Genomic DNA, 12,312 nt, shown 5'->3' with positions numbered 1-12,312 from the left:
CAAAATCATTGTTTATCGTTGTAAAAAAATATATTGAAGTTTATATTTTATATTAAATTCTTTAAAGTAAGAATCAAAGTTAAATACAACTAGGGTTTCTTATGCAATTATGCTAACGTTAGATCCCAACCACACATGATTTTTTAAAATATAAAATGTTAGAGCTTATTTAAAAGTTTATTTAGCTAAACATATCAGGTTACGACTCACATAAAGTCTTTCAGATCTATAAAGTCGGTATACCAAATGGTAAATGTTTGAATCAGCTAAATAGAATTTTGGTCTTCATTCAATGGTTAACAGAGTGGGGGATTTGAGTTAATTGGTTTTGAATAAGGATGTTTTTGCCCTCTTGTCACAAATTTGATAATCATGATTGAGGACCAACAATGTTTTACTTTAATAATCATAATCATTGGCTCTCAAATAAGGCCTTACATTCGGTGGTGGAAAATTCTTGGAGGAATGCTCCTTTCCTTTGGAGGGTTGATAAAGGGTGAAATCAAGAAGTGGAACTGAAAAGTGTATGGGGATTTGGAGGAGAAAATCAATGGGCTTGACGTATATAGCAACTCTAGACTTCAAATATATGAATAAGAGGGTCTTACTAAAGAGGAGGTCTTAGGTTTGAAAAAAAATCGGATCTTTGGTTGCTTTTGAAGAGTAAACATAGTATTATGTACCAAAGAGGGAGGGTGAAGTGGTTCAACGAGGGTGACTCTAACTTGACTTTCTTTCATGCTTGCATCTAGGGGTGGGTAAAAAGAACCATAAACCGAACCGAACCGCGGGAACCGAACCGAACCGAACCAAAAATAACCGAATCATTATAATGGTTCATGAACCGAACCGTTAATTTATTAACAGTTCTTGAACTATAACCGAACCATCTTGAATCGAACCGAACCACTTGAACTTTTATTTTTTATTTTTTTAAGGAAACCACTTGAACTCTTTGTTGGATCTTTCCAAAAAAACAACTTATTTAAAATAGCTTATTTTAAAAAGCTTTTTTACGCAAAACACCTTATTTTAAAAATAGCTTATTTTATGAAAACAACTTATTTAAAAAAAACAACTTATTTGAAAAACAGCTTATTTTATGCAAAATAGTTTATTTTAAAAATAAAAAAAAAACTTATTCAAAACAGCTTATTTTATGCAAAACACCTTATTTTAAAAAGCAACTTATTCAAAACAGCTTATTTTATGAAAACAACTTATTTTAAAAAAAACAGCTAATTTTATGCAAAATAGCTTATTTGAAAAACAACTTATTTTAAAAAAACAACTTAATTTATGAAAAACACCTTATTTTAAAAACAGCTTATTCAAAATAGCTTATTTTCAAAAAACAACTTATGTTTTGAATAAAATAAGTTGTTTTAAATAAGCTGTTTTAAAATAAGTTGTTTTCATAAAATAAGTTGTTTGAATAAGCTGTTTTTTAAAATAAGGTGTTTTGCATAAAATAAGCTATTTTAAATAAGCTATTTTTTATAATAAGTTGTTTTGCTTGAAATAAGCTGTTTTGAATAAGTTGTTTTTAGAAAGAGATCGAAACAAGCTATTTTTAATAAAATAAGCTTTTTTGAATAAGTTGTTTTTCCATAAAAGAAGCTGTTTTAAAAAATAAGTTGTTTTTCATAAAATAAGCTGTTTTTTATAATAAGGTGTTTTGCATAAAATAAGTTGTTTTGAATAAGTTGTTTTTCAGAAAATAAGTTGTTTATCAAATAAGCTATTTTGAAAAGGATAAAAAAACACAATTAAATTCACAAAAGGATAAAAAAAATGCATTTCGGTTCAAAATATTGGTTATGGTTCGGTTCAGTTCATAGGTAAGAAAACGGTTAACCGAACCATAACTTTGGTTCAGTTCGGTTAGCTCCATACCTGAAACGGTTTGGTTCGATTTTCCCGAACCATTTCAAAATTTCGGTTCGATTCGGTTCGGTTTTTTAGGTTAACCGAACCATCAAAAACTAGTTCGGTTCTCAAATCAGAAGGTTCATGACTTCATCTTTCATCGACTATAAGACAAGAGGTCTTCATGTATTTTTCTAAACCTTTCTCTTATGTCAACTGAGAAATACCTACTTTTGACATAGTAGTCTTTGCTTCTTTGAATGAGGTTCAAAATACTCTTCTTTCAAAAAAATCTTGGAGGAGGAAATCATCAAGGTAGTCCATAATTCCAAAGGAAACAAAAGTTCAGGCCCGAATGGTTTCAACTGTGAATTTTTTAAGCCTTTTTTGAGGTCTCCTCAAGGTGGAAAGTGTTGGTAATGTTGGATCAATTCAATCAAAATGAATGTCTTCCAAACTATTTTTCCTTCTATTTTTTTACTCTCATTCCAAAGGTCCTTGCTTCTCACTCTCGGTCGATTAAAGAATTGATTCCCAATTTGATTTAACTAAAACACACATAATTAGGATATGAATTTTCTGTTCCCAATCAATTTCAATTGGCTGTTGCACACGGTGGAGGTGGCAGCGTTGTTAATTTTTTCTTATCATAATAAGTGTGTATCCAAACACACGATAGGATAAAATAATGTTATCATCTTTTTTATCATGCGTGCACCAATAGGATAAATGTTTATCATGTTACTATCATATTATATCTTTATCTATTTTCTAATTATATCATGTCTCTATCATATTTTGCACACCAAACAAACTCTAAATATACTAATAAATTAAAAAAAAAATCAATAATATTTGTTTTATTTTGATATGAAAATACATGAGTTGAAACATAATAGATTGACATAGCTTAAAACACATCTTCAACATACAAGGTCATAATATTCACATAAATATAAACATAAACTAGCATTTAGAGACCAAATCTAAAACTGAAATGAAAATTTTCGAAGGTTGAAACATCCTGTTTTTATTTTTAAGGACTAAAAAAAAAAATCAATCAAAACCCAATTTGATCAACATGATTTTCTCGCAGCTTAATTGAGTTCCCGACAAAAAACAATAGCAAACATTTTTGACATTCTTAAATCGAGGATAAATTAATGAGCAATGTTATATATCAAGAAAGATTTTTTCAAGAAAATTTCAAAAATGACATGGCAGAATAATCACCATTAGATTTTATCAAGAAATAGTTCTGAAATTAATGTTAACCAATAAAATCTTAGTTTGGCCGGAAATCATGGGGTGGTGGGTGTTATGTATCTTTTTTTATGAAAGATTAATAAATGAGACTGAAATCTAAAGGTGATTATTGTGCCATGTCATTCTTAAATTTTTCTTATAAAATCATTCTTGATATCTAGCATTTTCCTAAATTAATTTCATCGTCATAATAAGCTCGAATCTTGCATATATTATTTCACAAGTACATATGAAAATTAATTTGTGATCATAAAAAATAAATAATTGAAAGAAAAAAACAAAAACAAAAAATTAAATTAAATTAAATCTCTACCTAAATTAACAGGCCGCCGTACTGTCGCAACTATTTAAAACCCTTGCATGTAAACACAAACAATCCTTCCTTGTTCTTGGAATGAGGCAAAAGTCTACTTAATTAGCAAGAACGGTGGTCATAGATAGATAGTCAACATAAGTCAAAACCCTCGAAATCAACAAACAAGAACGAACACCGTCAATTGAATTCTGAAATTGAACATGGGTGGCATAGGTATATTACCCTCAAAACCAGAAAAATATCATTATCAACCTTACAATAATATTAATAACAACAACATTCTTCGCATTAGATCATCAAAATTCACACTATGCTCTTCAATTTTCGTTTTTCTCGCTTTCATTATTTTCTTCTTCATTCTCTCACCTTCCACGTCATCACTTCCCACCAAAAATTCATGGGGCGGACCCGAATGGGAAAAACGGGTCACCAAATCAACCCGCCATAACTCTCCCTCCGGTTCACCACTCACCGTTCTTGTCACCGGCGCTTCTGGTTTCGTCGGTATGCATGTCTCGCTCGCTCTTAAGCGACGTGGCGATGGGGTTTTAGGGATTGATAATTTCAATCGGTATTATGATATTAACCTCAAACGCACTCGTGCCAAGGTTCTTTCACGCGCTGGTGTTTTTGTCGTTGAAGGTGATATCAATGATGTTCATCTTCTCCGTAAACTGTTTGATGTTGTTGCTTTTACGCATGTTATGCATCTTGCTGCTCAAGCTGGGGTTCGTTATGCTATGCGAAACCCTAATTCGTATGTTCACAGCAACATTGCAGGTTTGAATACATATATAGTTTAAGAATTATTCATTCATTATAGTTATATAGTTTATGGAATAAACTGTCGAGTGCGTGCGATATTGTTTGATATAGTGTGAGATTTGTTAGAATTGGTTTATGGTAATTAGAAGTTTGGTATGATTAGATAGAATTGGCTTATTTGAGCTCATCTACTAGTATAAGTTGTGTGAGACTGTTTGGGAGAACTTATGAAAACATCTTATGACTTTTTTCATAAGCTTATGGACCTGTTTGGATTGACTTATTTTTTAGCTTATGCAAAACAGTTTATGTAAATAAATAACCTTTTAGTATTATTCATAAGCTTGTCAAGGTAGTTTAGGACAAAACAGCTTATGAAGAATTTTCTTCAGTAAGAACTTAAGAATTTACATAAAAGCTTATTTATTTGCGTAAGCTATTTTTCATAATATTAAAAATAAGTCAATCCAAACAGGCCCTATTTTAGCTAATGAAAACAACTTATAGTATATCCAAAAACAATTTAACTTAATTTTATCATGACAAGTGCTTGTGCTATAAGCTGAAAATAAGTTGTTTATCCAAACATGGCCTGTATCTAACAGATAATTTTGAGACTGAGCTTAAGGACTATTTAATATATGGGTTTGTCTAACGTGTATTAAATAGTTTATGTATTAAATTGGAGATAGACTGACAGAGTGATAGTAATTCTGAGACTAAGTTATGGTTTATTCTACAGGTTTTGTTAACCTCCTTGAAGTTTCTAAATCGGCAAACCCTCAACCGGCGATTGTTTACGCTTCTTCGAGTTCGGTTTACGGGTTAAATTCGAAGACTCCTTTTTCGGAAAAGGATCGAACGGATCAACCTGCTAGTCTCTATGCAGCGACGAAGAAAGCTGGTGAAGAATTTGCACATACTTATAATCATATTTATGGTCTTTCCGTAACTGGTTTACGTTTCTTCACTGTTTATGGTCCTTGGGGTCGTCCTGATATGGCTGTTTACTTATTCACTAAGGATATTTTGAAAGGAAAACAAATTACTGTGTTTGAATCTCCTGATGGTGGAAGTGTAACTAGAGATTTTACGTATATTGGTGATATTGTCAAAGGGTGTTTAGGGGCTTTGGATACAGCTAAGAAAAGTACTGGTAGTGGTGGGAAGAAGAAGGGAAATGCGCAATATAGGATTTTTAACTTGGGTAATACTTCGCCGGTTCCGGTTAGTGAGCTTGTCAATATATTGGAGAAGCTTTTGAAGGTGAATGTGAAGAGGAAGGTAGTGCCGATGCCAATAAATGGTGATGTTAGGTTTACTCATGCTAACATCAGCAGGGCGCAAAGGGAGCTTGGTTACATGCCTACTACTGATTTGGAAGCTGGACTCAAGAAGTTTGTAAGGTGGTACCTTGACTTTCACTCTCCTCTTAAGAACAAGAATGTTTGGTGATTTCGATGTCATATGTTTTGCTGCATAACATTATCTAATGTTCCACACGTACCCTGTTTCTCTTCCCTATATAATTGCAGTATGCCGTTTGTGTTGGGGAACTGAGGGGAAGAACTAGTATAGTATCATGGTCTCTTTTTTTCTTCTTTAATTTTATATTTTGCCTTTTTTATCTTCCTATGTACTATGCCTTTTTTATGTTAACCTTTGTACAGTTTTTTATGAGTATTGGATGCACCAAATTGACTTTAGTTGAAGTTTATATTTATTCCATAAATGCAAAGTTTTAAACTGCGGTTACACAGCGATACATGATAAATGCTGCTGCGATTGCTGTTGTTATGCGGTTACAGTGACATTTAAAATCTTTGAACGGCAATTGTCATTGTCATTGTGATGTCATTACACTGACCTCTAGAACCTTGGAGTACTGCGGCAGTTGCGAACTGCAATTAAAACTATATGCATGAACGATTAGTCAGACACTGCTTACAAGTCAATTTTGGTTTTAATAGTAAAAAAAATCTTTGGAAGTATGGTTAGCCCCAAAGCATCTGCAGAGCTCTTTTTGGGGTCAATTTGTGTTTGGGTTTTGTAAGGTTAAACCTTTATTACCATGTTTTAGGTTTAAACTAGTTTGTTTGCCAGCATTCCTCTTGGAGATTATGTCTTATGAATGAATCCTCATTGACATTGATATCTTTTGCTCCACATGTTAGTTGAGACTGCAAAACTACACCCGACTTGGTGCAATCTGGCTTATACCATTCACCATGCTGTTATGTACTTGTGTATCACTTTTATATCTATGTAGCCTCGATAGAACTTGCTTCACCCATCCATGCTTGTTGATGAATGAGTGATGAAGAATATATTTTTGTTGTGAATGGATAAGAGTAGAGCTCATAATGGTAAGTATTTCTCAACTTTTTTAGTTCAGCTATCGGTCTAAACCAAATTCATATAATTAAACCTAAAACAAATTCAAATAATATAAAGAATTAAAGCTAAACTGATTTTTTTTTTTTTTTAATTTGCACAACCACATGATATTCATGTTAAATATATGAGTAGTGATATTTTGACAACCATTTTGGTACAACCTTTGAGACAACTTTGTTGTTCTCTCTTCTCATTGGTCAAAAACAATGGAGAGAGAAAAATGGTAAAGAGAGAAAAAATTTCAATTTTGTTCCCAAAGGGAATCGAACCAGGCGCATGCAAGATTTCCAATCTGTGTTGCCACTAAACCAATGTACATTTGATGTTAATTTTTGTATCCAATAATATATATACCATTTTTAAAACCAGATTCACACACCATAAGGCATGATGAACCATCCAATTTTTCATTTTTGTTTTTTTATTGGATAATTTAGGATCTCAGACGAAATATATTTTGATAAAATATCCGACGAATATATATATATATATTATTATCCGACAAAATATATAATTTTCACCGATAAATTATCCGACGAAATGATTTATATATTATTTCAAGATAAAATCTAGAATCCGACGAAATTTTTTTATTTTTTTACAAATCTCCTATAAAATTTCACCCCGGCCACGGGCACCTCAATTATCCAATAAAAAAATAAATATAGAAGATTTTATAATTTTAATTGGATTCTAGATTTTATCTTGAAATAATATATAAATCATTTCGTCGGATAATTTATCGGTGAAAATTATATATTTTGTCGGATAATAATATATATATATATATATATTCGTCGGATATTTTATCAAAATATATTTCGTCGGAGATCCTAAATTATACAATAAAAAAACAAAAATGAAAAATTGGATGGTTCATGCCTCATGGTGTGTGAATCTGGTTTTAAAAATGGTATATATATTATTGGATGCAAAAATTAACATCAAATGTACACTGGCTTAGTGGTAACACAGACTGAAATTGTCCCGCACGCGAAAGGGGGTCAGACTTGAATTTTTTTTCGAAAAGAGGGTCAGAAAAAAAAAAATTCCCTTTTTATATTAACCTTTGTACATTCTTTTATTGAGTATTGGAGGCACCAAATTGACAGTGTCTTTAATTAGAGTTTTTCCATTGTGATATCTTTAAGTTGAATTTTAGTCCTTAAAAAGAAAATCCTTTTAATTTTTCATTGTGATATAAGATTCCTTTCGATTTAGTTCCTAATTTAGACATGACATACAAAACCGATAAGGTGTATTCTTTTTTTGTTACAACCGATAAGGTGTATTCAGGGTGATGACAACACTACGCAAACTGATAATTAAGGTGTTCGTGGGGATCAAGTATACTGATTTAAAAAATTCAATATAAATCCGAGAGAGTAGAAAATGATTCTTTCTTACTAGATGACTCAATTGCATACTACAACATGTTTTAAACAACTAAAAAAACATTTGGATGCATTCTAGATTAAGCATTTGTTTGATATGTGTTGTGTCTGTCTGTGTGTCTTTCTCATGTAAAAAATGAGTATTTATCATAAATTTATTGAGGCGTCTATTTGCATAAACAAACACAGACCAAGAATAATGTTATGAAAACACTCTTTTAAGAATGATGTACTTAAAAGTTGCTTCATTGTTGGTATTTTATTATTGCTTGTAGAATTATCAAAATCTATATGGCAATTGAAAATTTGATTGTATCCATTCTTGTTCTTGGATCATCTAATAGAACATTAAGACTTTGTACCCAAAAAAAAAGAGAACATTAAGACTTTGTTAGGGTTTGAGATTGGTGCCGAGAGAAAATATATTCCGACAAATATAGTAAATTTGGCAAAAAAAAATCTATGCATAAAAAGATAAAACAAGATAAAAAATAAAAAATAAAAGTGTGGGTATCTTTATTTACCTCAATTCTTTTAGGGATGACAAAAATATTTGTGTATTCACATATAAAATCCATAATAGACACAAGACGGATACCTTAATAGATATTCCTAAAAAAAAATGGATATTTTAACTACATATTACTTAATGGTACATATGCCGATTTAATGGTAGTGGCATCCGTGATATCCTTTATCGTTAAGTAAATTACTTAAAAATCATCATTTAAAAATAAAGTTAGCATTATAAGCCATGATACTATTTGTTTTTTGGGGGAAGCCTAGATACTAAGTATGTATATTATGTTTGATAAAAAGAAAGAACTTTTGTTGAATTTGAGAGTGAAATGAATCTGGTGAACTTTTATTGTCAAATTTTAGGTAATTAAAATTTATTGATTTTTAGAAAAATTCAACCTCTTTTATAAAAAAAAATATATATATATTTATGGGTATCCGGAAAGACTCAGGGATACTTCAAAATTCATAAATCATATGTTTAATATATACCGAAATGAATATATGACTGGTATGAATATTATAGTTATCCAACATGACAATACAAATATCATCGTATAATATTTATTTAGATCCCTAATTTGTGCTTTCTTCTTCTTCTTTCAATATTAACATTGTGTAATCTAACCGGAAAGGGAGTAAAGAATATAGGTCACGTTTAGCATGGGGTAATTGTAAAACTTCCCCATCTTAGGCTTATCTAAATTGAATCATTGATTTAATACAAAATAATGAGGATGGTTGAGATCGTATTGTCTTTTTTACCTGCAACTTGTACGGCTCATCAACTTAAGTACATGGATTTTTAAAAAGTAGAATGGAACACTAATTTGAGGGAATTGGAGTGCGTTTCTTTTTCTTTCTTTTATTGTACTTTTATTTTAAGAATTTTTCATTATATTCTTCATAAATGTAATTTCCTTTGCCCACGACTATAACAAAAATATTTGATAATTTTACACCGATTAAAAAAATTATAAAATTAAAACAGGAAGAGTAATACTTTTAATGTATCAGCAATTGCTTTTTTTTTTTTTTTATCCTCGTGAGTTTAGCTCAGTTGACAGGGATATTGCGTATTATATGCAGGGGTCAGGTTCGAATTCCGGACACTCCACTTCTCCACAATTAAATTGTGTGAGCTCTAGTCACTATGCTACTCGACAAAAAAAAAAACAATTGTTTTTTTAAAAAAAAATAAAATTTAATCACTGAATACTCTCATAATATGTATTTGGGCATATCGAGCACGTATTGATGCATGGTACGTATCACATACAGGTGTGTCATCAATTTTGAAGTATTTATGCTTCACAGCAGGTCATACTTTGTCATTTTTTTTTTTATCGATTTAATCTTTTATATTATAAAATATCAATATCCTTATCACTTTTTTTTTATCAAAAAATATAAAATAAAATAAAAACTAAAAAAAAATCATCTGAAGTTCATAAAAAAACCTCAAATCTTCATCATACATTTTTTTTTTAGCAGATTCATTATACAAACTTAGAAACCCAAGTTTTATTGAAAAAAATCTCATAAAAAAAAGATACAATATTGACATGTTATAACATAAATAATAAAATCGTAGAAAAAATATTAAAAATGAAAATATTACATAAAATTAAGTTAAAAGAAATTAGCTAATATTATCACTTGGATGTATCCTATGAATTAATCTATTCTTGGGTTGATACCGAGTTTTTTTTTTAAAAAATACTTGAATATAGTGTAGATAATATTTTAAATAATTTTATAGTAGTAGATTGTTTTTAAATTTTGTTTGGTCTATAAATTTGCTTTTGCTTCTTTGATAAAATCTGGTGTAAATTATTTAGCAGTTAAATAAATTGTTCAGATTGACAAATAGGTTTTCCTTTTAAAAATAAAATAAAGACCGCTTCTTTGTTGTTGATATTAACATAATCCAAAACATATAAGCCGTATGAGTATTTTCTTTCAATTGAAATCACAGGTAACAGCCGGTAAGAAACAAATAAGCCTAAGATCGGAAAATTTCTCAATTGTCCCATTCTAAAACTCACCAAGAATATAACCTCAGGGCCGGCCCATAGCCCATCGAGGATGGGCGACGACACCGGGCCTCCAATTTTTTGGGGCCCAAATTTTTTTTTTTTATATGTAAGCCACAAAAATGATGGTTATATATCTATTAAAAGCAAATTAATTTAATTTGTATAGCTTGCTTTAGTGGTGTGGTCATTTTTTGTTGAGTATGAGGTCATGTGTTCAAGACCCATTAAAGTGTATTTTTTAATTTTTTTTTTTTTAAATGACTTATTTATTTTTTTGGAGCCCAGACTTTTTTTTTTGCATCCCTTATAAAATTAAAACCGGGCCTATGAATTTGTTAAGACGGCCCTGTATAACCTACAACTAAAAATGAAAGTAATTTGTTCATACTGTTTTTTCTTCTAGTGTGAATTTCACAATTTATTTTTTTTGTCTCATTTTTACTCCTCTAACCAACCAGGAGAAGTTTAGCATATTCTCCGCTTTTTTCCCAAACTCTTTAACATATGTCATTAGGTTACATGATATCATTTCCCTTGTAATATTTCTATGTCTAATTTTTCAAACAATAAGAGGTGTTTCTTATGAAATGCAAATTAAAGACTTATAAAGAGTTTAAGGATGGATCAAAAGCTCAATTTTTGCTTCGTATCAACGATTGATTTCTTACAAATTTAGGACATTTAAGTACAAACTAAAAAATGGAAAGCAACAATATGTTACCAACATGTGCACACTCAAGAGAATGCAAGAACCCATATTATTTTCAAGCAATAATAACATATACTACGAACGTGGTGAAGATGATCCCCAAAAGACCAAGAACGGTCCTATCATCATAAACAAAGTCTAATACAAAACCTTTTCATAAGTTAAAAAAATAAAAACTAAGCAGGAATTACTTTTGCCCGAAGTACTTTAACGATTTAGCTAATTATACCCGCTATCTGAGACAAAAAAGGACCCAACATAGTGGATGAAAAATGTAATGGATACTAAGTCTACCTATAATATATAACTTGTATATTTGCATGGTGAATTAGAGCACGTTTGAGCTTTATGCGATCAATCTTCTTTCTGCTACATAAACAAACTCACGTCTCATTATATCATCATATAAAAAAAAATGCAATATGTCCTTCGCATGCTGAAGTAGAAGGAAAAAAAAAAGTTTACTAACTTTTATTTTAAGTGTACATTTTAAGGAATTTAAAAATATCAATTTTTTTTTTTTAAATTGAATGCTGATATTTATATTTGAAGTTTCTTAACCTGTATCCTCAAACACATGTTAACATTTTCTTCAAGTAAAAGGATATAAATATTGATACAGCTAGCTCTCATTCTAATATGGTTATTGTTTAAAGATGGACATAACTAACACGCTATATCAAATTCCACTTGTGTTGTTTTGAGTTTCAAATAATATTTCATCCAAAAAAAGTGTTTGCAATAATATTAAATTTTCTCAATGTCGATATGTAGCTATACCATTTTTTTTTTTTTTTTTTTTGAAAGAATGTAGCTATACCAAGTTAATCTCAGAAGAAAAGGAGAAATGCAATGAACGATTTTTTGATGAAAAGGTAAAACTAAAAATAAATAAATTTAATTTTCATTTAAAATTGGTATCATCAATTCTTTATATTAAATTCCATGAATCTAGCTAGTCAAGGAATATAAAGAAGGAGAAGGAATATTTACCAGCAGGCTGCAGAATGCTAACTCTTAACACCATGTTTCAGTGAT

At 30.2% G+C, this 12,312-nt stretch overlaps 1 protein-coding gene across 2 annotated transcripts; it reads left to right on the top strand.

Moving 5' to 3' along the window:
* The first annotated feature begins 3,467 nt into the window (after positions 1–3,467).
* On the top strand, positions 3,468–5,971 carry LOC11443118 (UDP-glucuronate 4-epimerase 5). 2 transcript variants are annotated; one of them, XM_039834518.1, is made up of 3 exons: positions 3,468–3,531; positions 3,562–4,231; positions 4,959–5,971. In XM_039834518.1, exons 2-3 carry the CDS (start codon positions 3,652–3,654, stop codon positions 5,669–5,671), a joined length of 1,293 nt encoding a protein of 430 aa, XP_039690452.1. In that variant the 5' UTR covers positions 3,468–3,531; positions 3,562–3,651; the 3' UTR covers positions 5,672–5,971. The 2 variants fall into 2 exon arrangements, with proteins under 2 accessions (XP_039690452.1, XP_003611251.1); XM_003611203.4 differs by having other exon boundaries at positions 3,512–4,231.
* Positions 5,972–12,312: the final 6,341 nt, after the last annotated feature.

This window comes from Medicago truncatula, chromosome 5 (genome assembly GCF_003473485.1).
Source record: "Medicago truncatula cultivar Jemalong A17 chromosome 5, MtrunA17r5.0-ANR, whole genome shotgun sequence".
Lineage (NCBI taxonomy): Eukaryota > Viridiplantae > Streptophyta > Magnoliopsida > Fabales > Fabaceae > Medicago > Medicago truncatula.
Note: the sequence above shows the minus strand (reverse complement) of the source record. Positions and strands in the feature narration are given on the sequence as shown.

What these genes read in the sequence shown, in the direction of transcription:
- LOC11443118 (XM_039834518.1), top strand. Translation starts at nt 3,652, where the DNA reads ATGGGTGGCATAGGTATATTACCCTCAAAACCAGAAAAATATCATTAT. An exon ending in TGTTCACAGCAACATTGCAG is followed by an intron (nt 4,232 to 4,958) that starts GTTTGAATACAT and finishes TTTATTCTACAG; the next exon opens with GTTTTGTTAACCTCCTTGAA.